The sequence below is a fragment of the Mercenaria mercenaria genome, unplaced genomic scaffold (genome assembly GCF_021730395.1).
Source record: "Mercenaria mercenaria strain notata unplaced genomic scaffold, MADL_Memer_1 contig_4856, whole genome shotgun sequence".
Lineage (NCBI taxonomy): Eukaryota > Metazoa > Mollusca > Bivalvia > Venerida > Veneridae > Mercenaria > Mercenaria mercenaria.
In genome coordinates, this window is record NW_026463118.1 from 12,247 (window position 1) to 38,760 (window position 26,514).

General features: G+C 34.4%; 1 protein-coding gene across 1 annotated transcript; it reads right to left on the minus strand.

The window, feature by feature from the left end:
* Positions 1 to 709: 709 nt before the first annotated feature.
* Positions 710 to 26,247, minus strand: LOC128554236 (uncharacterized). Its single transcript, XM_053535485.1, has 4 exons — positions 26,185 to 26,247; positions 12,227 to 12,843; positions 9,426 to 9,470; positions 710 to 6,990 (listed from the first exon to the last, which is right to left on the minus strand). Exons 2-4 carry the CDS (start codon positions 12,345 to 12,347, stop codon positions 5,351 to 5,353), a joined length of 1,806 nt encoding a protein of 601 aa, XP_053391460.1. The 5' UTR covers positions 12,348 to 12,843; positions 26,185 to 26,247; the 3' UTR covers positions 710 to 5,350.
* Between the last annotated feature and the right edge of the window lie 267 nt (positions 26,248 to 26,514).

Genomic DNA, 26,514 nt, shown 5'->3' on the forward strand with positions numbered 1-26,514 from the left:
GAGGTCCACTAGGCAATGCTTCGCACCAAATATCTAAGCTCTAGGGCTTCTGGTTTTTGAGAAGAGGATTTTTAAAGTTTTTCCAATCAGTTGCCATGGCAATCAGAGTTCTGCATGGAATTCAATTCTTTGAACAATTTTTGTAGTGCTTCACCCAAGGAACATTCCTGTGAAGTTTGGATGATATTGGCCCAGCGGTTTATGAGGAGATGTTTAAAGTAAAAGTTTACGGACGCCGGACGGTGAGTGATCAGAATAGCTCACCCTGAGCCTTTTGCTCTGGTGAGCTAAAAAGAAATCCCATAGATGCATAACTTCTCACGGTGAATAATATTCCTATAATGTAGTATAACCCTGTCAAAACGTTTTGAAATAGATTGGCACACACTTATACGGCCCTTTTTATGCATTATTCTAGCTAAGTCAAGGGCCATAACTCTGATATTGATATTTGAAAACCCAGTTAAAATACAAGGACCACAGCTTCAGGTGCTAAATAACAATCCTGTGATGTTTGATGACCCTGGATCAAAGATTTGTTTGAGGTATGCGCGACACGACTTTCGGACGGAGGAACGGATGTACAGACAAGGGCAACTCTATGGGCCCCTAACCTCACGCCACTGCAAACTTTGTTCTGGGGGGGGGGAGGGGGGGGAAGAGGCACAAAAAATGTTTGATACATGGAATTAAACACCTTTAACTGATTAGATAATTTTATTCCTTTTTTTTTATTAAAGTAAACGCTATACAATTTATACAAAGGCCATCACTCTAGTCTTGCTGTTTGAAATCAAAATTAAAACACCAAGTTTTATTACTTTTTTATCAAGCAAACACTACAATTTATACAAAATAAAGAAAAATACACTTGAATGTGGACTTTTCCAACAAGACCCCTAACGCTTTACAAATCTAACAATTACATGAGATACAGACTTCTGACAAATTATTTGAAAACAGTTTACTTTTTGACTCCTACTTGTTACAGTTACATACAATAACAGGAAACAATCTTTGTCCAGTAACAATGGATAAATTTCTGATATCTTGTCATTTTGTTGGTTATATCTAAGGGCAAGGTCTAAATATATTAAAATAAATTGATGTTGATGTGATGGCATAAATCCACGTAAACAAGATAACGCATGTTTTTCCGTGTTATAACTTCTGCAGAATCCAGAGGGATCGGTTGGTACCAGAGTCCGTTAGGGCGAGGGTACCAATGATTTCCGAGGGATTCTGAAGATGTTATAACACGAAAAGAACAGGCGCTAACGCTATTCTAGCATAAAACGCGTAAAAACCAAATAAAAGAATATATTGTCCCTCAACGTCATTAAATTTTCATGATATGCGCAGTAAAGTGTACAGTGTTTTTTCATGTTGTTTCCTTTTGAATTATCCGTTCTGGGCCCCGTAATACGTTAATGCTTTGCCACGGAACGCGCATATATAAAACAGGTGTTATAACAGCATGTGAGCGCGAGAATCTTTCTGTTAACTTAAGTTTTCTCTCCTGATAAAACACCCCTGAAAGGGACAATAACAGCGGTTTTTATGCTAGAATGTATATTCAGTACTTTTCTCAGGAGAATGAACTAACTAAAATCAAATATTTCTTTATCATGTAAACTCTTGATAATTTCAAACAAATTATAATGACAATTTAAATAATTATCCCTTTCGTATGACTAATGGGTCATCCGAACTTTAAACACTTGTTTTCGAAGCAGCATAGCCGTATTTCAAATTTTACATGTTTTTCTTCTAGCTGACAATTTCTCGTGTATGATACAAATGTGTTGGACGTATTCGATATTCTTTTGCATTTGCAACCCATGGCGCAACAATTAAATTTTCCAATAGCATTTGATTTGATTTATTTATTTCTTTTGTTTACTTTGTCTCATCGACGCATTGTAGGGCATATGTCGACTTTCCAGCTTTGATGGTGAAGGAAGAACCCAGCTGCTCCTCCTTGCATTATTTCATCACGGGCAGGCACCTTGGTAGAACCACGGACCTTCCGTAACTAGCTGGATGGCTTCCTCACATAAATTCAACGCCCCGAGTTTGTTTGGCTCAAATCTACATCGATGAGGGGCAAGTGATTTGAAGCCAGCGACCATTACCACTCGGTCATGTAGGTCTCTTCATTCATGCATAAAGCATTTTTGCTAAGCAGATGCTGAGTCCAAACACAATTTAAAAATATTTTCATGACTGGATAGATTACTTAGGATATTCAAATATAAAGGAGCCTACTTGGAAAAGTCCACACGCTTACATTGACGGAAGACAATATATACAAAACAGTTAAGTCACGTTTTCTTCGATGGAATTCAAACAACTTAGTATGCAATAGCATTGGGTATTGCATAAAAACAAATGTATACAAGAATACTAGACAAATAATCATTATACGAGGGCTCTTCAAAAATAACGTAGATTTTTTCTCTAGCTCTTATATACTTAAATGAAACAAAACAAGTAATATATCATTATGATTTGTCATCTTTTTACTAACTGCACTGCACATTTGACTTAATTACGACTACGCAGTCGGGAGTTACGCCTCCTCGAAAACAGTCACTTACACGAACCCGGCGCACGGCAATCATATTTCAACAACGTTTACGACGTCGTGCCTTCGTTGTGATGCTTTCATTAAGATTGCATTAATTTATATATGTAAATTTATTTTATAAATTCTCATGAGCAACACTTCAGTCATAACAAGTTGTTTTGTTATAATACTAAAATGTATGAAAACTTATGGCATTCATCTCGGACAGGGTACTCAACGTATTTGGTCTTTATCTACGGCGACATTCACCGGCGTTAACGTCCATTCGTAGTTTGTCCGCTTTCTCCCTCCGTCTCCGCTGTTTTTAAGCAATTCTGTACAATTTGAGCATCGTTGTACCACTTGAAGATAATGGCACAGATGACTGAATATTGTTGTGGCGTCTGCTTCATTAAATTATGATTTTTAGTTGCTGTTCGCCATAACTAAGCAACTGTCTTAATATGTATGCGAGTCGATGATGACATTACATGCATTTTAAACAGTAATACTCACTTAGTTTAAACGTTGTTTTCTTCCATTTCCCATGTCGGAATGGCGCCATACTCTAGGTACATGTCGCCCTGACGAGTTTTAACTCTTCTGCATATTTTGGGGCAAACAAGTATACTATTAGTGCGAACGTTAACAATCGAATTCAAATCACGACAGATCAAAAAGCAACTGCACCAGTTATGCGTAGCTATGGTAATAAAGAAGTTCGACGCGCTTCACCTTTCTGCAAAAATGTTACAAAACATGTATGACCAAATTACAGAAAGATTCCGAATTACAACGATATATTTCACATTATTATTAATATAATATTCAACATTTGACAGCAAAGGTCTACGTTATTTTTGAACAGCCCACGTATGATACAACGTGGCATAAACTGGCAAGACAACATTTGGATTAGAAATTTGAATAATGTGTGAAAAAGACGTTTACAGCTGTTGTATCTACTAAAGCCAGTATGTTCTCAACAAAACTGAGAGAAAGGTTCGTTACTGTTTCTATTGAATAAAACATGATATTTCATGTTTTTTGAATCAACAAAACTATCAAACTCCAGCATCTCACCATTATCAATTGTAAGGATGCGCTTGAAAGTTACATTTGTTATTATTACAATTATAGATGACCAGTACGTATTTTAGAATTTCAAATTTATTATTGTGCGAGTTTGTTGTCCATGTGAAGAGTTCCATTTTTTTTGTTACGGAAATAAAAGTTTTAAGCAATGCATTGACCTTCACTGGTGCATATAATACTGGTACCATAATGCATGTTTTTTCATGTTATACCATCTGCAGAATCTCTGACAGATTGGTAAGTGAAGCGAAATGACCAACGTACCCCGAAGGACTTTGAGGATGTTCGCAAAATGAACAAGCACTAGCGCTATTCTAGCATAAAATATGTAAATAACTAATAAATGAACATATTGTTCCTGAATGTCATTAAATGTCCAAGAAACGCGCTCGGATATCTTTGCTGTTTTATCATACTGACCACATTTTCTTTTGACATCTGTTTGCGCTTTTCCATTGAACGTGCATAATATAACACGAGTGGCAGACTGTAACAAAATATGCCCGTCATCGAACTTGGCCTAACTCAAGGGCCATAATCCTAGAGTGCCTGGGGCGACTTGGCTGGTTATCGAACTTGGCCGAGTTATTATGCCCACAAACATTGTCAGCAAGTTTGGTGAAGATCGGATGAAAACTGTTCGACTTACAGAGCGGAGATTTCAAATACATTTTTATCTAAGTCAAGGGCCATAATCCAAGAGTGCCGGGGGCGGTTTGGCTGGTTATAGAACTTGGCTGAGACATTATGCCAACAAACATTATCTGCAAGCTTGTTGAAGATCAGATGAAAACTATTCGAATTAGAGTGGACAAGGCTTAATTCCCAGTTTTTCGAGTAATTCAAGGGCCATAATCAAAAAGTGCCTGAGGCTATTTGGTTGGTTATCAAATGACCGAGATATTATGCCCACAAACATTGTCACATAGTTTGGTGAAGATCGAATGAAAAATGTCCAACTTACAGTGCGGACAAGGCTAAATTCGCAGTTTTTCGAGTAATTCAAGGGTCATACTCCAAGAGTGTCTAAGGCGATTTTGCTGGTGATCAAACTTAGCCGAGATATTATGCCCACAAACACTGTCACCAAGTTTGGTGCAGATCATATGAAAATTGTTCGACTTAGAAAGTGGACATGCTTTTGGACGCCGACCGCCCGCCCACCACGGGTGTTCACATAATATGCCACGCTCTTTCAGAGATTGGCTTGTAAAAAGGGTTTAATAGTATGTGAGTGCTAGAAACTCTCTGTTAATACTTGTCAACTTACTCTCCTATAAGAGAACAGTGGTAAGTACAGCAGTTTTATGCTAGAATAGCATCAAATATCCTCTAAAGATATCACATTTGGATCATTGAATTGGTATTCATTTAATGTATCTCTTTAATAAGAGGTCCACTAAGGCAGTTGTTACAGCTAGTGTGTGGTGCTGTACATTTTGCTACCCTTCACGATCAGACTCTTTTTACTTAGTTACGTTCTATGCTTCCAATGGTACTTTTAGTATATTTTATCACATTCTATCAATTAGACATAGATAGACAGAGAGAAAATAATAAATTTATTCTTTTAACCTTTAACAATCGTTAATAATGTATACAATCTGTGTTCTGATATTGCTGTTTTTTAAGACTCTTCTAACATTTACTTTTTTCTGTTGTAGATTCTTGTGTATTTACATTATATCATATCACTACTTTGAATAGTTGTAATTTTATCTTTCCCGTAGCACTGTTAGAAATGGCAAGTCTTGTTTTGTCCTTTGAGAAACAAATACTGTAAGGATACTTCATATCTATCTTATGAGATGCTACAATTTTTCCTGATGGAGAAATCTGTACAATGCTGTTTGTTCCTTTACTACAAACAAAGATACAGTCAAACGGTCCTATTGCGGCATCTCTTGGTTCTCTGATTTCTTCGTCCACAACATCAACTCTGCTGTTGGTCATGTTTTCATATATAAAGACAGTGTGAGCATTTCTATCGGTGAGAGCAACTTTGTCTCTATCTCTTATGTATGTACAGGCACTGGTGTCAATCGCAGTCTTTTTGTTCTGAAAGTCGATACTGAAATCTTTCTCTTCTCCTGATAGAGATACAATACGAAAAGGTCTTGTATCATCAATTGTTCCAACAACAAAATTCTTATCATCCATCAGACATACTGACAAATATTGAGTCGTTACTTTACATGTCCTGATCAATGATATATCATTAGATTTACTGACACGTAGAAAGTCTATCTTGTATCCATTAGCACATGTTATCGCCACTTCCTCCTCAGATACAGCAACAACACTCTGTGGTGGATACGATAACTGATATGATCCTACTTTCTCAAGCTTCTCATTGTAAATCAAACATTTCATGTTGTAATTATCTACGGTTACAAGCCTGCCATTAGGCAAGAAATCCAGTCCTGTGTAAAATGGTACTTTCTTTTCGTTTTCATTCTGCTTCAGTTCGAGAACACCAATCTGAAACAACTGTACCGGCCTGGTTTCCGGTGCCTCCACTCGTACTGGTACTAGTTCAGAATGAAGTGCAATTTGCTCTGGTAATTTTAACTCCATGTGTAAAGATACAATATCCACATCTGTTAGGGACTGCACTTCGTTTCTAAGTTCCTCTATCCGATATTGAGAAATAAGTTTTTGTGAGGGTGTGCCACATTTAGTCATATTTATCATTGAAAGTTTGGCTTGTTCAGATTTCTCAATGACATGCTCACAGTATTTGCGATTTTTCTTTATTTCTTTCAATGTACTATTTCTCATTTCATTAGCTTTTTCTTTTATTTTTTGTGATTCAGAATCAAATAGTTTTAATAACGCATTTCTGTATTCATCTAACTTTGCAGTAATACTTCCTACACTCTTGTTTACATCTCTTTCAATGGAAGACAACCATGTAATAAGCAGGCGTGCTTCATTTTGTAGTCGAGGTATTTCCATTGTTGGATTGTGTTTAGACTCGCATGTTTGATCAGAAATGGAAGCAATTGTATCACAGTTTTCATGTTTTTCCTTTAAACACACCTCACAGCAAATTTTACTGTCAGATTCGCAGATATATGAGAGGCTCTTTTTATGTATATCACACAAGTCATAACCCTTCATATCTATCTTTATTGGTTTACCTTTGACTAATCTTTGCCGGCTGTGCGTCTTCTCAACAGTATGGATACGTTGGTTGCATTCAGTGCACATAAACTGACAGCAGGTTTCACAATAGAATGTTGCAGTGTTGCCTACATTGAAACAAACCTCACAGCTGGGCAGTGTATCGGGAAAATTTGATTTAGTGAAATCGTCTGTGCATCCTGAAAATATAAAACTAAGTGCTTAAACTTTTTCAATTTAGCATTTCGTTTAAGAAATCGAGATATAATCTTAATTGTTATGATATTAGAGTAGCAAATACAAATAATTATAACAAGAGCTCTCCGTAAGACAGCGCGCTCGACTTTTTGCAGTGCTTGAATCTGAATTAGAGCTTTGCCAGTAAAAACTTTTAACTGAAAAATTCTAAGTCTTAAAGAGGCATAACTCCATTAAATTCAAATCAGAGTTATGGGGATTGTTTCTCCTTGTGTAGACTTTGATGGTAAATAACTGTTTAAAGTTTTTAATCAAAAGTTTTAATAGTAACAGAGATATTTGACTTTATCAAAATATTTAACCAAATCTTTTAAGTCAAAAAGGGGCATAAGTCCATCAGAATTCAAATCAGAATTATGGAGATTGTTTCTCCTGGTGAAGACTTTGATAGTAAATAACTAGTTTAAGTTTCATGTCAAAAGCTTTTGACAGTAATAGAGATATTTGACTTTATCAAAAACTTTAACCAAAAATTCTTTGTCAAAAAGGAGCATAACTCCATTAAGATTCAAATCAGAGTTATGGGGATTGCTTCTCCTGGTGTAGACTTTGATAGTTAACAACTATTTAAAGTTTCAAGTCAATAGCTTTGATAGTAACAGAGATATTTGACTTTATAAAAAAACTTTAACCAATGGCGACGCTGACGCTGACACCGGGGAGATTGCAATAGCGAAAAGTCGAGAGCTAAAAACTAACAAGAGGGCCATGATGGCCCTACATCGCTCACCTGTTATCATTGCACTTGAGGACAAGAAGGTCCTCAGAAAATTTATCTAAGTCCAAAGGACAGGAACAGCAAAGGGAAGAAATTTAACCAAAAAGAAAAAAAAATTCTTACAAGGTATAGATATGTCAAAATACACCTAAAAATTGGAGGTACCATCCATGTTGTACCACAGAAAAATGGTCTCGGTTTTTCTCTACGGCCAATAATAAAAAATTTACTAAAAATAAGCTATTTATAGTAACGTAAAAGGGAAGTAATAAAAAATAAATATTGTAAGTGAACAAAAGAAGGACCTGCCAAATAAATCTGTTGACATAAATGAAATTTCAGATCAGTATCTTCATTAGTTAGGGAGATATACCCATTTTAATTTGAAATAAAGGGAGGTAATTTGACATAAAATCAGTCCACAGTTATCAACCCTGATTGTCTCAGTCCAACTAATAACAATAATGAAATTTCAAATAAGTCCTATAAGTACTTACTGATATAAATCCATTTTGATTACAATCAGGGGAGGTAATTAGATATAAAATAACTCTGGAACCTACAATTGGATCTGATTTGTCATGGAATCCAAGCGTTAATGTTGTTGAAGATATTTTGAAAGTTTGTATCAAATAAAACCATAAATGCAAAAGCCAAAAAAGCCAATTTTGGATCTTTAAGGGGCCATAACTCTGGAACCCATGAAGGAATCTGGCCAGTTCAAGAAAGGAAGCAAGATCTTGTGGTGATACAAGTTGTGTGCAAGTTTGGTTAAAATCAAATCATAAATGAAGCTGCTATTGTGCAGACAAGGTAGAAATAGCTAATTTTGGCCCTTTCAGGGGCGATAACTCTGGAACCCATTATGGGATCTAGCCGGTTCAAGAAAGGAATTGAGATCTTATGGTGACACAAGTTTAGTGCAAGTTTGATTAAATTCAAATCATAAATAAAGCTCCTATTGTGCAGACAAGATCAAAATAGCTAATTCTGGCCCTTTCAGGGGCCATCACTCTGGAACCCATAAAGAAATCTCGCCAGTTCAAGAAAGGAACCAAGATCTTATGGTGATAGAAGTTGTGTGCAAGTTTGGTTAAAATAAAATCATAAATGAAGCTGCTATTGTGCAGACAAGGTCAAAATAGCTAATTCTGGCCCTTTCAGGAGCCGTAACTCTGGAACCCATTAAGGAATCTGGCCAGTTCAAGAAAGGAATCAAGATCTTATGGTGATGCGAGTTGTGTGTCAGTTTGGTAAAAATCAAATCATAAATAAAGCTGCTATTGTGCAGACAAGGTCAAAATAACTAATTTTGGCCCTTTCAGGGGCCATAACTCTTGAACCCATACTGGGATCTGGCCAGTTCAAGAAAGGAACCGTGATCTTATGGTGATACAAGTTGTGTGCAAGTTTGGTTAAAATAAAATCATAAATGAAACCACTATCGTGCAGACAAGAAATTGTTGACGAACGCACGGACGGACGGACGAAGGGTGATCACAAAAGCTCACCTTGTCACTATGTGACAGGTGAGCTAAAAATTTTAAAAAAATATTATAGAAAATTCATAATGTTGCTCATTCATCAATCACAGTATTAATTACAATAAAAATATGTGTCATTCTTTAAACAAATTTATTCTATGAAAAAGATTTTTACCAAAATGCAGTTTCTGAAACTCTTCTATTACTTCCTGCTTAAAATCTGTAAAGGAAATATTTAGAACAGATATAAAATGTATTAACAACAATCAAATGTATGTCATAAAAACGAAAGATTTGACCTTTGGTACATAAAACAAGATAAAAATGTTATTTGTTCTACAAATATTTTAATCAAACACAATTGGAAACACGAAGTGGGCAACATTTTGTATCACTATTCTTATTCTAACATCCAAATAACACCCTCTATACCTTATAAAACTGAACTGGCATCTCACATCTTCTTTCTTCAGGGTTCTGGCGATTTTGGTAAAAACAAGAGGGTCATGACGACCCTGAATCGCTCACCTGAGTAATATGAGCCACATGTTTCAAATGGCAAACTGATGCAAAAATATTAGAAAGTATGTCGGTAGCTCAAATTCATGGTCAATGAAAATCAGTTTTAAGATTGGTGTGCAAAACTGTACATGTCATCCAAATTTCAAGGCTGTATCTTAAAAACAAGAAAGTATGTCAGTAGGTCAAGGTCACAGTCAAGTGACTCCTAGTCACTTAGGGTCATCAGCTAATTATAATTAAACAGTCTAGGAAATATGATCTGATATTTTTTAAGTATTTATTCCCTATATAAACTCATATAACAGTGACCCCCAGGACGGGGCCTCTTTTCACCCAAGGGGCATAATTTGAACAATCTTGCTAGAGATCCACTAGGCAATTTCAATGCTACATACCAAATATCAAAGGCCTAGGCCTTAAACTTTTATTTTTTTCCCTATGTAAGTCTGTGTTAAATTTGGGACCCCCAGGGCAGGGCCTCTTTTCACCCCAGGGGCATAATTTGAACAATTTTGGTAGAGGACCACAAGGCAATAAAACATATCAAATATCAAAAGCCTAGGCCTTGCAGTTTCAGGCAAGAAGATTTTTAAAGTTGTTTCCTATATAAGTCTATGTAAAACTTAAGACCCCCTGGATGCAGGGCCATTATTCACCCCAGGGGCATAATTTGAACAATCTTGATAGAGCACCACAAGGCAATTCTTCATACCAAATATCAAAGGCTTTGGTCTTGCGGTTTCAGACAAGAAGATTTTCAAAGTTTTTTCCTTTACAAGTCTATGTAAACTTGGGACCCCCAGGGCAGAGCCTCTTTTCACCCCAGGGGCACAATTTGAACAATCTTTATAGAGGACCATTAGATAATGTCACATGCCAAATATCAAGGCTCTATGCCTTGCGATTTTGGACAAGAAGATTTTTAAAATTTTTCCTTTTGGTTGCCATGGCAACAACAGTTCTGCATGGAATTCAATTCTTTGAACAATTTTGAAAGGGGGCCGCCCAAGAATCATTCCTGTGAAGTTTGGTGTAATTCTGACTAGTGGTTTTCAAGAAGAAGATTTTTTTTGAAAATGTTGACGGACACACGACTTTGAGCTGTCACAAAAGCTCACCATGAGCCTTTGGCTCTGGTGAGCTAAAAATACTAAATAGGAAATATCGTTCTCTTTTTAAAGGTGGATAATCAGATTTTGGCTAAGTAACGGATTTGTTTTAAACTTTAACATCTGATCATTTACACTCATTTATGTTCAGCTAGCGCTTAATACAAGTTAGGTTTTCACTGGAGATATAGAGAATAATAGGTTAGTGCCGTAGATGAGAAAGTTTATCTGGCGAGGTGGAGGAGTTATCGGGTGAGCCGAAGGCGAACCTGATAACGTCCGGAGCCGAGCCAGATAAACTTTCTCCATCTTAGGCACTAACCTATTATTCTATTTATCTTGTCATTACTTCATTTTCCGATATTTGGCAATTTATTTTACAAAAATAAGTGTGCGACAACCGCTTTAATGACGTCATATTCGTAATGACGTCACTTATATAATGACGTGATTACCGGCAAAATCGCAATAACTTCTTCGTTTTTGAATAAAAACTCATTATTTGACCACTCATTTTCTTAGTTCGGACATTTCCAACACAGTGATGATGGTTTCGTTGCAAAATTTCTTATGACAACAATGTCGATCATAAGGTCACATGATCAACTGACCGTATATCACTGGTCACATGGTCAACTGACGGTATATCAAGAAAGATATACGGCACCCTGATATCGGGTCGAAAATACTGCAAGTGACAGGATAAATTTTTAATAATTGGTTTTCCTATTGCAGTTGCCCAACCAAGATCGAGTTATTTTATCATAAGTATAAATGTGATAAACATACTTTACCTAAGAAAATGTATAACTAACCGATATATTGTATTATATTCGTAAAATAATTGCATTAACAATTACATATATAGATTGAATTCATTAGAAATGCAAGTTTGAAAAATTATTATTACCTCCCTTTGCCTATCTTGGTTGCGCAACCAAGATAGAATGGAAAAAAAATGAAATTCAGAAGCTACATGCATTTTAAAACCCATCTTTTGATTCAGATTGTTAATTATTTGGTATATCTATCCAATGCGAATGTAAAACTTGGAATTATATGGAAATAAAAAGAAATACCAAGCATTTTAAATATTTTCATATAAAAGGGGAGTAATTACAAATTTTTATGAAAATCAATAAAGTATACATTTCTAACAGGGATCTAACTCTAAGTAGTGGGTATTTTTGTTTCTTAAATAAATCTCAAACAGAATATACAAAAAGTAAAAAATGTCACTAAATTTTGCTTAAATGTGATTGACCACCTTTAAGTACGAAAACCACAAAAATTACATCATTTGAATACTATGTCCTACATCTTGAATGGATATATATCTTTTTACCTGAGAGCGATTCTTGTAATCGGTTCTCTGATGCTTTGACTTCTTGCACAATATCTTCAGACTGTTTTTCCAACATTCCTTCAAAATCTTGTAATAGCTCATCTTCATTCCTCAGCCCCATAACATACTTTAAAGCAGTTGCCTCATCAAGAGGATCGCCCGTGAACTTCTTTATTAATTGTGAGCATTCAGTCTGTAGAGTCACGTCAAGGCCTACGCACAATTTCGTTAATGCGTCTTCCAGATCTGTTTTTAAGTTGTTGTAATCAGCGAGTTCAACCGAAGCCGTGGAATTATGTGCCAACGTGTTTCTTGTTTCCTTTATTACTTTAATGTACTGTTTGTCTGTGGTTGATAGAATCAGCACGTCAAGTAGAAACAACTGTCAACAAGGAAAGGTCAAGGTCTTCTACATGTAATATGCCACTGGTTTGGAAAAGTACTATACACTGTGATTTCAGAAGCTTCTTTTTCAACGCTTTCTCATGGGGTTTGAGTACAATGTTGAGTTGCGTTCCTGCAAGTTCCCTGTGAGTTATGCCTCTACAGACCAGCATGCCAGCTTGAACGAGGAGCAACAACAGTCGTATGAAATACTCAGTCTGTACATTCATCTTCTGAAATTAGATTTTCAAATTTGATAATTTTCAATAACAGTTGCAGAAAGCATTAGAGAGGTTGCGATTTCATTCTTGTTGTAGTAAAGAAACTGTTCACAAAATATACCTTTTCACATTCAACTGTGCCTGTAAACACACTCTTACACATTTTAAGTGCGTAGATTTTACTTGTGGCAGTACCAGGTGCTTCGATTAAAATCAGTTTCCTTTTCATACTCACAAGAGAAGTAGAGCAGAAGCATCTTAACATATCTTAAATGATCATGCAAGGTTCCAACACTAAGTTTGGTGAACTGCTATGGTATGGTCAATGAGAAGGAGTTGTTTAGGATTTTTCTCTTCCTTAACTCAGGTGACCCTTGTTTGCTGTTCGGTGGAGCCAATTATATAAAGTTGAGATCAATACAATACAATACAATACATCGAATCATTCATTCAGAACTCCAAAACTGGAACGCTTTTTCATTTGGCCTGCATTCCATTGAAACAAACATTCTGACCATGTTTTATGTAGACATTGTAACTAAAAAATTAAAACCGGAATTTTTAACATTTTGACTCCAAATATATATTGCTAAGTGCATCAGATAATATATATGCAATATTAAAATGCTGTGTGTTACTTTTTAAAAGAGATATTTACTCCAAAATATTTAGTCCCCATAGCATTTTTGGAAATAGGATAGACAACTCCTGAATGACTATCTCATCAAATTTGCCGATATAAAAATAAACTTAGGTATTTTCCCGGGATACCCTCATTAAAGTCTGTTTCTTCATTTCATTTAGACATGGAATGTAAACAAATACAGTACAAGGACATCAAACAACCTATTTTATTTTCCTTCAGGACAGGTACACATGTTAGGTCATACTTGTAGTTAATAAACCAAAATGTAAAACAATTAATTAGCTCACCAAAGAAATGAAGACTAATAACTTCATAATATTTTATTACCTCCCTTCATTACATTTATCATCTACATTCTACATATTTTTTTATGGAATTACCTCCCTTTATCTAAAATAAGCTTTCTTATATGCAAATTTAATAAGTCAGTATTTTTACCTTAATTTTCAGACAAATAATTTATATTTTTTTAATCCATGGTAAGATGAAAATCATAAATTATGTTAAGAATACCATAAAAGCTTTTATCACACATGAATGCAAGGTATACACAACAAATAATTTTGAGCCTTGTTGCCAATGACAATGTTGAAAATATTAAAGCTCAGATGGCATAACAGTGAGATAAATCTTTTTAAGTCAAGTTAATAATTCCATATTAACTTATGACTACAAAAATTTAAAGTATGTTGTTATTCCCATTTCAGTCCAACATATCTAAAGAAGTAAATACTACAAAGACTGTATTTGAAAATAAAATTCCACCAACATATTTTGTTCTTATTTCTTTTATCTTATGTAGTGTACTTATCTGGAATGATGAGATATTTTGAAATGTATATTCTTTATTCTCCTGGATGGAAAAAAATAAAATATATAAACAAAAAACCATTTTATACAACCAAATTGTAAATACTTAAGTTTCTTGATGTTAGTAATTATATGTCGAGACATGAAAACAACATAAAATATCAACATAAAATATAACTAAAAAATTGTGGAACATCATATGTAGATTAGATTAAACTGTATTACACAAATATTTATATGAAAATATGTGACAACTCTGGTTAAATAGAATATTAGTTAACTTATGGTAAAATGTTGAACTGCTTTAACATTAATCTACAAGTGATGAATGAGTTCATCTTACCACAACTTTGACATTTAATGTATTATTAAGAAAACTATAACATACAAGAAATGACACACAGACAGTATGTTGCTGAATGACTGGGTCAGTCTCCACCACAAATACTATGAAACTTAAAAAGTCCAATTAAATGTGTTTCTTTAAATTAGACTGATCACATTTTAACACTTCTATGAATGCAATTGTTAAATGCTTGCTTCTTACATGCATGCAATAATGGAAATAAAAAATGATTTACAATATATGTATACAGTCTTGTCATGAACACATTCTGTACAGATGATAATACATAGAAAGTCAAACATATTCATTATATGGGTCCATCTCAGTTTACAGCTGGTGCATGGCTGTCTTGCACTTGAATATACATCTTGCAGCACAGTTGGGGTAAATTCCATTTCACATGACAACACACTTGTAGCACTTCTGGAAATACAAATGTAAAACTTTATTAATAAAGAGAATAAAACATGATAGTTTTTTAAAACAATTATAACATCATTTTAGACATTTGCAGATATTCTAATCTTAGAAATATATTATCAAGCGCAAGTCAGGTAAATCTACAAATTTGACATTTTGTCTAATTTCAACTTGTCTAAGGAATAACTGTTTTAAGCAGCAAGATTGTGTTGCTACTTGGCTTGCTGCTTTTATTTAAATTTTACATATACTTAGATCCACTAAATGACAAGTTATTTAATAGGACTGTCTGAAAAGATTGCATATTCTATAACATTCAATGTACATATTCAATAAAATGGTGAAAAAAATAAACAGATAAATCTGATGATGTTCACCTATGATTCCCCACTAAAAGCTCCAACAACAACCTACAACCTCTGATTAGTATATGATGTAATAAAGATAAACTACCTAAAGTGTTTTTATATAGCATGCAAAAACAATGAACTTGAGAACTGCCAAAACTTCACCTTATGAGTAATATATGTTCACTTTTCCCTTGTTGAAAGTGTTGTTTTTCTTAAAGCATTTGAATCATAGATATTATAAGTACAATGCAACCTCTGTAGAGCAAATACCCTGTGGGATATTACAAATATTTTAGTTATTTTAAGGTTGTTGTTCTGGAGAAGTAAATTTGATAGTTATATTTCAGCTTAGGGAAATTCTCATGATGTTATTATAGAGAGGTTTTTGCTTCAGAGTGAGCTACTCTGGAGAGGTTGTACTGTGAAAATTGCTTCAAACTTCATCTCCTTCAACTGAGCTAAATGAAGAAAAACAACAAAGGATTTTCCAAATTTAGAATTTCCTTGTTTACAATTTGACATTTAATGTTAGGCAACTATGCAGACATATTTTTATGTGACACAATGCCCCCTTTAACTATCTTATTCCCAAAGAACAAATTGTCAGTCTTGACAAAACCATGTGAAGAAAGATCACAGTAAAAAAATTAATCCTAATCATTTTTTTATATATTGCAAAATTAGCTTTACAGAACTCATGTGACAAAAAATTAAATTCAAATATTGCCTTTGTGATGTGCAGCACTGGCCATGTCTTTTTATCACAATAGTTTACCTTATTTATATCTGTTACTTTTGTCATAACTTTTATGTCCCTTCTGCACTAACATTGTCTTCAAGTTCTGAAATATTGTAAAACATTAATTACACACATCTAGGAAATCAACATAAAATCAGTGTCAAAGCATTTGAATATAATTGTTTTAATTATCTTAATACAAAGATACAAATGTACTTCATGTTTTTGCTGACTGATACAATATACTGAAATTTGTATTTCAATATTTATTATCAAAATACATGTTCATTCTATTTTTGAAATGTTGACATTACAAAGCTGTCACACATTTATTACTAAACCATATCTATTATCATTATTTTTAATGGAGATATGTACTTAGTAAATTGAGGGATACACAAAGCTACAGGAAAGAAATGTTTATGCCAGGCTGACATGTCCAGAAGGTTCACATCTTGTCAGGAATCTCAGTCTTATAGCTGTCTTGTACAGTTATTTCAGGAGCAAGAATGTAGCCATACAGCATATAAATGCTTTGAGACCTTTGTTTAACATATAAAAGCATAAAACCTCCTGCATTTTTCATAATGGTAACATCTTCTTGGACTGCCACAGGGTAAGACAGGTCAAACAACTGTACATGTACATACTCAACTTTTCCCTACCAAAACTGAAAATGAAAATTATAAACATTTTTTTTCCTTTATTTTTGTACAAAAGATGACCTATGCATTTAATACAGACTTTTTACATTTATTAATCTAAATTTATTAAAATTAATAAAATATCTCATAACTCATTGTATGATTAAAATTATAATCATTAATAAACTATATCAAACATGAACCTGAAGTGTTCTAATTTATAAAGCTGCAATTAATATTGAAAAACAAGGGTGCCAGAATGTCACAATATACGCCCGTCACAGCAAATTTGTTTACACTAGCACCTGTATTTGCAAATGGAATTTTAATTTTCTAGTTGTTTACAATGTTGTTTTTTTTAGAAATTATTGTAATTCTTTTATTTTTCTAAGTCCACAAAAAAAAATCCTTACCAGGTAGAGATACCTTAAAATACACCCAAAATTTGAAAGTAACATCAATGTTGTACCACAGAAAAGTGGTCTTGGTTTTTCCCTACGGTCAATTATAAAAAAGTTACAATGTAAGTTATTTATAGTAACAACTAAGGGAAGTTAATCTTTAAAGAGAAAAAAAAAAAAAAAAAAAAAAAAAAAAATCGAAAAAAAAAATTACAAGTCCACACAAAATCCTTACCAGGTAGAGATAGCTCAAAATACACCTCAGAATTGGATGTAACATGCATGTTGTACTACAGAATAGTGGTCTCGATTTTTCCCTACGACTTGTAATGAAAAGTTACAATATAGCTATTTATAGTAACAGCAAAGGGAAGTATTCAAAGAAGGGACCAGTGCATGACACTCCGTCTCATGATGGTGTACAATTGTGCCAAGTTACATCAAAATCCTCCATGCATGAAGAAGAAATGCTCCGGACAAAGTCTTCTTGCATCTGACCTTTGACCTTTAAGTGTGACCTTGACCTTAGACCGAGGGACCTGGTTCTTGCGCATGACACTCCGTCTCATGCTTGTGAACATTTGTGCCAAGTTGTATCAAAATCCCTCAATGCATGAAGAAGAAATTGCTCCGGACAAACTTTCATTCTTGTATCCTTGACCTCTAAGTGTGACCTTGACCTTACCCCTAGGGACCTGGTTCTTGCGCATGACACTCCGTCTCATGATGGTGAACAATTTTGCCAAGCTATATCAAAGTCCTTTCATGCATGAAGAAGATATGCTCCGGACAAAGTTTTCATTCTTGTATCCTTTGACCTCTAAGTGTGACCTTGACCTTAGACCTAGGGACCTAGTTCTTGCGCATGACACTCCCTCTCATTTTGGTGAACAACTGTGCCAAGCTACATCAAATCATTCCATGCATGAAGAAGATATGCTCCGGACAAAGTCATTCTTGAATTTTTCATTCTTGTATCCTTTGACCTCTAAGTGTGACCTTGACCTTAGATCTAGGGACCTGGTTTTTGCGCATGACACTCCGTCTCATGATGATGAACAATTGTGCCAATTTTCATCAAAATCCCTCCATGCATGAAGAAGATATGCTCGGACAAAGTCATTCTTGAATTTGACCTTTGACTCTAAGTGTGACCTTGACCTTAGACCTAGGGACCTGGTTCTTGCGCATGACACTCCGTCTCATGATGGTGAACAACTGTGCCAAGTTTCATCAAAATCCCTCCATGCATGTAGAAGATATGCTCCGGACAAGGTCTGTGGACGCCGCCCGCCCGCCCGCCCGCCCAACCGCCCATCCGCCCGCCAGGGGCGTTCCCATAATACGTCCCGTTTTTCAAACGGGCGTATAAAAATGCAACTATTGTATACAATGTATATTAAAAAAAGTATCATGAACCTGATTATAAAACAGTCCCAGTTCAAATGTAATGACTGTCAGAAAATCAATGTATATTGTACTTTAATGATATCATCATGACATGAATGCCATCAATAAACTTCATATATAACAAACTATACCACTATGTCAGCCTCTTTCTTGTTATTTCTACAGCTTCCAAAGACAGACTGCAACTACATGTATCAGACACTGTAAGTAAAATATACAAATAATCATTACACAAGAGAATTTTTCATGTTAAATAAAGGGAGTTAATTAAATGCAATCTGAGAATTATTGCTAAACATAATGGGAAGTAATTATCAATAAAATGAATGAAGAAAAATGCATATATAAGGGAGGTAATTTAGAAAAAAAACAACAACTTCAAATGTCAGTATAATGATAGTTGACATTGACAATGACCTATATCAAGTATGCATAACATAACAGCAAGCACTTGAAAAATGTATTACATTTCCTTGCAATATCAAGAATATTTGACTGTATGTACCTTGGGTTCTCTACATGCTGTTATACTGAAAAAAAACTTTAGTCTAAATATACAGGGTGGTCACCAAAAATCTGAAGTAAATTTCCCTGATAATTCCCTGAATTTTCCCTGACAGAATAGTCAGTTTCCCTGATACTTTGTTTGGCGTAGCAACAATTGTGAATATAAATGTAGTAATATTATGGCCTCCATCCTCCCCTTCTAGCTATACCTTCTCCACCAATAATTTTACATCTATTTCATAGATATGAAATTATATTTATTTGTTATATTTTGAAAATATATTCATTATTTATTTTATTTTCAGAATCCTTTTTGAATAATCAATTATATAGGTAATTTAAGATCTCATTGAGCAACTTCAGTATGAGTAGTAAGCATGGTAAGTAACAACTCAAAACAGCTCAAAAAAGAAAACTTCAATACTTCAGCAGCAATGACTTACATTTCACATACATGTACGTAACATTATTTATTTTGTAACTTGTTGTGATGCTAATTCCAGTGTCTTTTACTGCCTATAACATTGATTACCGGTATTCAAATTAACAATGTGATTACAGCTTTAATCAGTTATCATGTTTTAATGTAAATGAACTGAGCCTGATTTTTAACATTCTCCTTTGCAATGCAACATTTTAAGACACTACAATCTTCATAATCATACTGCATATTAAAGCAGAAGGTTAAAAATAAGCCTTTAAGCATTACAAATATATAACTTTCTAAACATTATCAATGTTCTACATCCATTCAGGTTTCTAACAAGCTATACTCACAAAACTACCAGTAACTGCAGTTTTCACTTTGAATTTAAAACACTATTTAAATGCAAGCACAACTATTTTAATCAAAACAGGATGTTACGTATTACATAAACAATCCAGCACTTTAGTTTCTAATATGAGGCAGTGGGAAACTAGAGCTATCACTAAAGGTGATGAATGTACCCCCCGCATGCACTGACACAGTACATTGCAATTTGACGCACACAAGATTGCATAATTATGTGGACTGTATGTATATAAACTGTATGTATACAGTATAGTAACAAAAAACAAAGTCCCATAACTATGCAGAATATTTATCTAAAAGAATGTAACATGCACCATGCACAACTAGGGTTGGTACTGATCACTTGTGTGAAGTTTCATAAAATTGTGTGTAAGGGTTTGGTAGATTAGGCACGCACAAGACTGCATATGCAGACTGTATGTACATAGTATGTTAACAAGAAAAAAAGTCCCATAACTCTGCAATTTTTGTCGCTGAAAGAACCTAACATGCCCCATGCACAACTACTGTTGTTACTGATCACTTGTGTGAAGTTTCATTAAATTGTGTCAAGGGGATGAGGAGAGATGGTGCGCACAAGATTGTGTCTATGTATATAGTATAGTAACAAAAAAACAAAGTCCCATAACTCTGCAATTTTTTTTTCTGAAAGAACCTAACATGCCCCATGCACAACTACTGTTGTTACTGATCACTTGTGTGAAGTTTCATTAAATTGTGTCAAGGGGATGAGGAGAGATGGTGCGCACAAGATTGTGTCTATGTATATAGTATAGTAACAAAAAAACAAAGTCCCATAACTCTGCAATTTTTTTTTCTAAAAGAACCTAACATGCCCCATGCACAACTACTGTTGGTACTGATCACTTACGTGAAGTTTCATTAAATTGTGTCAAGGGGATGAGGAGAGATGGTGCGCACAAGATTGTGTCTATGTATATAGTATAGTAACAAACAAGAGCGCTGCCAAGCGGGGCAATATACGCCCAAAGGCTTACATCATAGGATTGGAGCAAAATTTTAAGAACTTGACTGTTGTAGCCCCAAAGGACTGGAACAACAAAAGGAAAACTTCAAAAAACAGATCTAAGTCCACAAAAAAAAAAAATCAAAGTCTACAAAAATATCCTTATCAGGTATAGGTATGTAAAAATACACCTTAAAATTGGAGGTACCATCCATGTTGTACCACAGAAAAGTGGTCTCGGTTTTTCCCTACGGCCAATAATAAAAAAGTTTCAAAATAAGCTATTTATAGTAACATGAAAGGGAAGTAATTCAAAAAAAAAATTATTGTAAGTACAAAAAAAGAGATCTGCCAAATAAAAACAAGACCACTGCAATGCAGAGCAATATACACAAAGCAAAGTCATATATGACCTTTGACCCTTAAGTGTGACCTTGACCTTGAAGCAAGTCATCCGGAACATGCGCTCTGCACATCATTACAATGTGGTGAACATTTCTGCCAAGTTTCTTTGAAATCCTTCCAGCAGTTCAAGAGTTACAGAGCGGACACGAAACAAACTGATATGACTTTTGACCCCTAAGTGTGACCTTAACCTTGAAGCAAGTCATCCGGAACATGCGCTCTGCACGTCGTCTTGGTGTGGTGAACATTTGTGTCAAGTTTCTTTGAAATCTTTCAAGGGGTTCAAGAGTTACAGAGCGGACACGAAACAAACTGATATGACCTTTGACTCCTAAGTGTGACCTTGACCTTGAAGTGAGACATCCAAAACATGCGGTCTGCACATCATCTCGGTGTGGTGAACATTTGTGTAAAGTTTCCTTGAAATCCTTCAAGGGGTTTAAGAGTTACAGAGCGGACACAAAATTGCTAACGGACAGACGGACGGACAGACGGACACCAGCGTCATAACATAATACGTCCCTTCGGGCGTATAAAAACAAAGTCCCATAACTCTGCAAAAATTTTTTCTGAAAGAACCTAACATGCCCCATGCATAACTACTGTTGGTACTGATCACTTGTGTGAAGTTTCATTTAATTCTGTCAAGGGGATAAGGAGAGATGGTGCACACAAGATTGTGTCTACGGACAGACAGACAGATGGACAGACAGACAATCTGAAACCAGTATACCCCCACTTACAACTTTGTTGTCGGGGGGTACAATAACTTTTCCTGCAGTTTTAACTTTTAACTTAAAAAGAAAAATATTAAATCTAGACAAATGGATCTTCAAGATTTGACATAAAAGTTTCTTCGAAAATGGATTAGTACATTAAACTAGCATACAACTGTCAACACCTCCTTGCATTCATAACAACAATTTCATCTTTCTGGTAAACTGAGTTTAAAACTCAAGTCATGACATGGGACACCAGCATAATGACTTTGTGGCCAGTATGGATTAAAAAAGCCAGTACTCTGATCAGGAACCATCCTGTTCATTTTAACTTTCTAGACCTATGGCTGTTACAGTTAATGTGCACAAACAAACAACATGGATCCTGACCAGACTACACAGAATGTACAGGCTAGTCTTGATTCCATTACTGGTTTCAAAGCCAATGAGTTTTCTCATGAAGTTGCTAATTTTATGGTTTTAAAAATACATTTCATAATTATGCTATTCAAGACTAATGTTAATGTTTGTTAATAACTAGCAAAAGTCTAATAAGCAACTACTACCAATACATAGGTGCTTCTAATGCATGATTCAAATGTTGGTATACATTTTGTTAATGTCAGTCATGTACTGACACTCAATTCATTTTAGTTTTAAGTTGTGTAACAACTTCTGCTTGCTTTCAAAGTACAATGTATTAGTATTTGAGCTCTGGGGCAATGGTTGCTCAATTCCATTTTAGCTTCTCTCCATTTTAGGAACAAAAACATATCTCTAATAGTTGATGAATAACAGTTTTAGAATCATCAAACAGCGAGTGCATTTGCTAAGTATAGTATTCTGTATTATATAATTATAAATGTAACTAAATATTATGAAGAAGAGAAACCACCAGTAGCCAAGACATAATTATACAGTCTTTTAAATTTTTTCTTTCAATTTTTGAAAAATTCCCTGATAATTCCCTGATTTTTTCAAAATTTTCAAATTCCCCGAAATTTTCCATGCAGGGAATTTTTTTTAGCCTTTTTCCCTGTTTTCCAGAGTCGGTGGCCACCCTGAATTATAGCTTAGATCTATTTATATCTTAAAAAAAAAGGAAGTCCCAAATTTCCACAGCTATTCACAGGCTGAAAATTTTAGGTACTTATATCAGCAAAGAGGTTGATATCTATACTTTTTAATAACTATCGTCAAAGGTAGGGAAAAACTTACTGGAAAGGCATAAACTTCTGATCTAGTCATTTCAATACATTTTCAGCTCATTTGCATATAAGAAGAAATTTACAGAATTCCCCCTGTTTCTCTTCATTTTCAAAAAAATCTGTAAGATGGATATAAACCAAAACATTCTCCTATGTGTCAGCTATCCGATATATATTTCAACAAAAACTGTCAACTTACCTTGTTTTTAGAAGAAGACAAAATTCCATGGCAACTTTCGCTTCCCCGCAAAACTGTACCGGTGCACACACAAAAAAATCTCAACTGTGATTTTCAAAATAATACTGTCAGACCACAATTATTAACCTTGAAAATAAAATGCTCTAGGTAAATGCCTATTTTATGTAAGTACTTAAGACGGTAGATCATTAGGTTTTCAAATATTTGACCTAGTGACCTAGTTTTTGAATCTGGGTGATGTCAAATCAAAAACTAGGTCACCAGGTTAAATCAAAGAAAAAGCTAGTTTATACTTTAGAGGAAACACTGAAAGAAATTAAAAACAGCTTTAGTAATACCTCCCGACGAAAAGTTATAACATGATAACCGTTCGCAAGTCAGGAGTCGTTATTAATTAAAGTGATATTACTGTCACAGTGTATTCAATCAGGAAGTACCTCTATAAGTCATTATACAGTTTAGTTTGTATGCACGGGCGTGTGTGTGTGCGATAAATTATACTGAAACAGTAAAAGGTATCTCTACAATTACGTGCTTGACAACCATGATTGGCGAAAAAGAAAATGAGTGAGTGAGTGAGTGAGTTAGTTGGGTTTTACGGCGAATCGACACAAAATGGTCATATATCGCCAAGAAGAAGTCATATTGCAAACGCCAACAGTTTTCTGTAAAGCATAAACATTGATGTAAAACTGTAAAGCATACCTAAAATCATCCATGTAAAAATATAAAGAACACTATGAATAATGTAAAACATATCTAAAAACATCAATGTAAAAATGTAAAGCATATCTAAAATCAGGCATCTACAGTGTTAACATGGTCTTGCCATGATTTGACCTGGTGACCTAGTCTTTGACCTAGTTACTATATAGAGACAAAACTTCTGACAAGGTTCACAAAGTTCAGGTAAAAATGTGGTCTTTAGAGTGTTTACAAGTTTTTTTATATATATTATATATATTTTAACATAGTGACCTAGTTTTTGATGTCAGTTATCCCACTTTTAAACACGAACTAGACTTCCAAATGATTAGCATTCTGACAAAGGTCTTATAAAATGAAGATCAAGTAGAAAAAGTGGCCTCCAAGGTGTTAGGTCAAGGTTTTTTCAATGATTTAACCTAGTTACATAGTTATAACCTCATATAAACCTATTTTGTCTTTGGCCAACTTTTAAAGAGACAAACCCCGCCCAGTCATCTAAAGAATCATAACCTGTCAGTTATGTATGGCTTCTGTTGTGGTTTTCGCCTATAATAGTGGATCTCATAGTGGTATATATTCATTGATACAAGTTTATCTTATGTATTTTTCTATTATTAACTATTATTGCAAATGTAGTTCAACAAATGTGCTATATTAACTATTATTGCAAATGTAGTTCAACGAATATGCTATACAATGCACGACTGAAAAACGATTACAGGCACACAAGGTTATTCTTAAAGCGAGTGACAAACTATTGATTTCATGTTAACTTCAGATGTTGTAACTATGATGACATTTCAGCCCTTCTGCGCATTAAACAAGATAATGTTTAAACATTCTTTTCTCATAAATGTACTTATTTGGATCTAGTCAAAATGAATCAAGTTTAGAACGTTCAAGAGTCGCCGTCAAGACATTGTATCTGATATGACCATATTTTCAAATTTCTTTTCATAAATTCAAGCTCGATTTGGTTTTTAAGCCCATGTGACAATGTGAGGGTTTTTTTTGCGGGGTGTGTGTGGGGGGGGTGGGAACCAGCCTGTATCATATAGATTCTACAAGGAGAGTTAATACGTTTTATTGAAACAGGCTTACAAAAGCTGCTTTGTTCAACAAAATGCAGGAAGCATGGTAACTCACTTTCTTATAATGTAGTCCTGTGGAAAAGATACAGGTGTAGCATAACCTTGATAATTCAAACAACCATTTCATGAAGGATCATGTAAAGCCTTTCGAGACCACCCCTCGGGTAAATTTTCATTTTGGAGACCCTAAATATTCATAACATATATATACAGAATTGTTCAGAAGGGGTAGAAAATACTTTCTAAAAAGGTCCCCTTGTTCAGTAACATGTATTTGTCTTACAACAGCTCAACATTCTATTTTGTAGAAAATATCAAACTTCTTTTTCAAACATATAAACATATTTTTTTCTCTAAATTTGTTTTTGTTATGTGTCTAACATATTTACCTAGGTAATCCAGGAATTGAAAACTGATTAACTTGTATATTGTTTGAAATAATGTAGTTTTTTTTTTGTCATTTTGACAGCACTACTTTCACTTTCATTTTATATTTTTGCGGTTTTTTTTAAAATGTACATTGTTCGTAACACTTTCAACTCCCGGAGTACCTGGAGAAATATGTTAGACACACAATAATCATAAATTTAATGACAAAATACTTTTGAAAAAGAAGCTTGATATCTTCTACAAAATAGAACGAACAGTCAAAGTTCATGTAATATAGGACAAAATGTGCTGTTCAATAAAGAATAACCTGTCTTGAAAGCTTCTTCTACTTATTAATTATGATCAGTTTGGTATATTCTTTATGATAAATCAAGGTATATGTGGCATAAAAACACTAAAACAAAATTTCACACGAGGGGTGGATTCAAAGGGCTTTACATGTAAGCACCTTAACAGCTAAGCTGCTAAGCATATGTATGGAAATCGAAAGTAGACTTCTATTTTTGCATATTACAAATGTTCAGAACATTTTACCTGTTAATAGTAATAATAACAAAAGTTATGAACAATAAATGTAAATAAAAACAGAATTAAACTAACATTTTGTGGCGTAATGTCGCGCAAAAGAGTATAATTTTACTATTCAATCTGTCCGGAAATACGGACTGCTAATGGAGTAGTTAGTTCAAAGGGTCTTATTTTCAAGGCTGAACACCACTAAATCCGTCTGTTATTTATGGTTATAACACACTAAATAGTTGTTGTTCTTTATTCTATATAAAACTGACCTATTTCCAATGACCGCAGCACACATCAGGACCCGTTTTAAATTTCTGTAACTTACATTTTCTTGAAGAATATTGTCAGTGCTAACTAAAAATCAAAAGAAAAGTTGGGGTCATGTTTGATCTAAGAAAAATAATTTCAGTC